The sequence below is a fragment of the Dipteris shenzhenensis genome, chromosome 32 (assembly GCF_047967505.1).
Source record: "Dipteris shenzhenensis isolate YYH24624 ecotype China chromosome 32, Dip_SZ_1.0, whole genome shotgun sequence".
Taxonomy (NCBI): domain Eukaryota; kingdom Viridiplantae; phylum Streptophyta; class Polypodiopsida; order Gleicheniales; family Dipteridaceae; genus Dipteris; species Dipteris shenzhenensis.
Window position 1 is genome coordinate 1,423,344 of NC_141627.1, and position 3,094 is coordinate 1,426,437.

At 45.0% G+C, this 3,094-nt stretch overlaps 1 protein-coding gene across 1 annotated transcript; it reads left to right on the forward strand.

Annotated features, from left to right (window-relative positions):
• The first annotated feature begins 643 nt into the window (after positions 1-643).
• On the forward strand, positions 644-2,160 carry LOC147880159 (putative adenylate kinase 1, chloroplastic). The gene is made up of 4 exons (XM_087371019.1): positions 644-1,047; positions 1,133-1,273; positions 1,387-1,554; positions 1,664-2,160. The coding sequence occupies exons 1-4, from the start codon at positions 724-726 to the stop codon at positions 1,811-1,813; spliced, it is 783 nt and encodes a 260-aa protein (XP_087227145.1). The 5' UTR covers positions 644-723; the 3' UTR covers positions 1,814-2,160.
• Positions 2,161-3,094: the final 934 nt, after the last annotated feature.

The following is a 3,094-nucleotide window of genomic DNA, read 5'->3' on the forward strand; positions in this document are numbered from 1 at the left end:
GAGAAAAAGGTGGAAATTTTGAAGGGCAAGAATAGCAAGTGGGGAGTTGGACCAACGATAAAATTCTAGACTTTCACAAAATGAAAATGCCTGAGTTTGCTTCTTACAGAACGGGCCTTCAATTAGGGAGAGGCCAAAAGGTAGCAAGTGGGGAGTTGGGCAATGATAAAATTTTGGACTTTCACAAAATGAAAATGTGTAATCTCTCTTCTTACAGCACGGGCCTTCACTTAGGCCTAGCGAGGGGGAGGCCAAAAAAATAGCGAGTGGGGAGTCGTTCATTTAGGCCTATAGCTAGGGGCAGGCAAAAAACAAAGTGTGTATTTTGGGTGCGTGGGAATGCCCTTTTGGAGGTGCCCTTCAGGAGAGTAAACCAGCCGATTCCAACGATTGAGTGACGGCCAAGGGCCAAAATCTGGTCGGATTTCGTCCAAGAAGGGCCGACACATGGCCTTTTCCGACCGTTAAAGGCCATAGATGCGATGGCAAGAGTTGCATCGAAATTTTGGAGGGGTCTACAACGGAGAGTGAGAATGTTGAAAATGTGTGGGAGAGGGCAGAGGGGTTTATTCCGTTGGGATTCTGCTTGTGCCCTAACAACAAAATATGAACACACACACAAAAAAAAAAGCATACCCACACACACTTAAATTTGTGACGGCTGCCTTCGTTCTTTCTTCTTCTGCTTCCTTGAATCCATTGGAGCTTCACCTCTTCTCAGCTATGGCGGCTTTCCGCCACCTCCCTAAATTGATCCCTCACCCTCTTCCTTCTCCCTCCCCCCCCTGCTCTCTCTGTGAGAGAACCTTCTCCGCTGCCGCTCTCGCCGTCGCCCATTACGATCACTGGGAGCTCCCGCTTCCAATGCTGCAGGACACGCATGGACAGAGGTCCGGACGCGGTCCGCAGTGGATCTTCCTTGGAAGCCCAGGAGTTGGCCGCGCGACTTACGCCAGTAGGCTTGCTAGAATTCTAAATGTGCCTCACATTTCCATGGGGGATCTGCTTCGTAAGGAGACCACAATTCCCTCAAGCTTCTCCAATCAGGTATCCGTCCCTCGAATGCCCATCTGTTACTTCTCTCTGATGTGGCAGTGGCGGCAGGCTTATCGTTTTCCCTCTTTGCTGCTAGATTGCCAGACTTATCATGCAAGGAGAGCTGGTGCCTGACGACTTGATCTTCAGCATTCTATCGAAGAGGCTAGAACACGGACTAGAATATGGGGAATCCGGTTTTATCTTGGAAGGTTTTCCTCGCACCACCAATCAAGCGGTAATAGTCCATTTCTTATGGAGCCAAATTTGTTTTGTCCACTTTCGTCTGTGAATCTTGTTCAGTTCCCTGCAGGCTTGATTCGCACTAACATCGTTGGAAAAACGCAACAGGAGATACTCGATGAGGTGGCAGACATCGATCTTGTAGTGAACCTGAAGTTGAGAGAAGGCGTATTGACGATGGAACGTCCTGCAGCATCTTCTGCGTCCAAGATGGTCTGCAGAGAAAATGACGATGCGGAAATCATGAGAGAGAGATTGCGAACGTATTCAGCTCAGGTTAAATTCCCTGGCCTTAATCATCTGGACCATGATTACTATTGGTGTGACTTCGATGTTTTAAAGTAAGAGTATAGTGACTATTGCTAATTCAATGGCGGATTCACAGATAAAACCTGTCGAATATCACTATCGGATGAAAGGGAAGCTGGTGGACTTTGAAGTGCGGGGTGGTATACCTCAGACATGGCCTCGCCTCGTTTCTGCCCTGCAATTGGAAGACAAGGAAGTAATTATGCAGCAACAGCTTGCTCTATAGCCTGCTATGTTCTTTCAAGAATATAGTCTCTGGAATCCACTGCCACCGTTATAGGTGTGTCCGGGCTAATTGGGTTTTGCTTTCGGTATTTGTGGCACCGGATGCCTGTAATTATAGTATTGCTTCTGACATAGTCAGGGCATAGCAATTTTGTAGTTCTCTAGATGCGACAGATCAATTTTTTGCTTTCTTTAAGGAGGTGAGAATTGCAAACACAACGTTGGAATTGCTTAAAGAGCAGCAACAGAATAATCTAACTGCGTGGAGATCACTCAGTTCAGGGCTTCACCGGGTGAGTTCCTTCCTGAAGAGAGAAAATATGTTCTCCCTCTTGGAAGAATTGTGGAGTCAAGGCCATTAAGCATTTTGAAACTTTTGAATAACTTAAGAATCGCTATCGTATTGGAGTTTACAAGAGAGTTCTTTTCGAGGTAAAACCAACGTCTTTCGCCAGACAAGTCTTCTTGCTAAGTTTCTTCAAATGGTTGGTTATAGAGGGCCTATTACTGTTGAAGCAATGAGGCACATAATATATTTATTTAACTCAAACTTTAGAGGGTAATCTCTGTGTCGCTTTGTGCATCTGTGAGTTATGAGGGCATTGAGTTCGGATATAGTCACTTTGCAGTGAATTAAGACAGGCTTATGAAAGTCAATTGCATATTGTCATGCAGTGGTTATGGACCTCATCGACTGCAGGCTATTCTTCGAAGAGTAACTTTTGCTCAAGTGCCTTTGTCTGGGTGTCATTTCTTGGTCTGCTAGGGATGATGCCTATGCTTACTTAATGTTGATCTCAACAACTGACCGTAGAGCTCAACTATTGGGCATGGCATGGACATGTAGAGGCTGCAATAGTGAATGGTGAGGGAAAGACACATCTGGACAGTTATTTTACAATGTGCATGTCTAATTGAATGAATTAGACCAGTAAAACCAAGTCCCCCCTTTGGAAGTTGACTTCTATTTCGCTCCTCTATGGGCTTCCACTCGTTCTTATTTAACCATGAACAATACTTGTAAATAGTTCCAAAGCCCCTCTTTTGGCCTAAGGAAAAGACCTGGAATTTATAAAAGATGGCAAGCTTATCACTCCTATGTATCAGCTCATTACTAGTCTACCAAACTTCAAAAAGCATATGTGGTATCTAAATGCCAAATCAACGGAAGTGGTGATGAGAATGGACTTCCATGTACCACATAGCTTGCACCTTGAAGCTTGTCTTGAGCCCTTGATTGCCTTTCTACCTTACATAGAATACTTCTCATGTCTATATTAGT

Coding starts and splice junctions, on each gene's coding strand:
- LOC147880159 (XM_087371019.1), top strand. CDS start 724: ATGGCGGCTTTCCGCCACCTCCCTAAATTGATCCCTCACCCTCTTCCT. Junction 1,048..1,132: donor CCTCAAGCTTCTCCAATCAG/GTATCCGTCCCT, acceptor CTTTGCTGCTAG/ATTGCCAGACTTATCATGCA. Junction 1,555..1,663: donor TGCGAACGTATTCAGCTCAG/GTTAAATTCCCT, acceptor GCGGATTCACAG/ATAAAACCTGTCGAATATCA.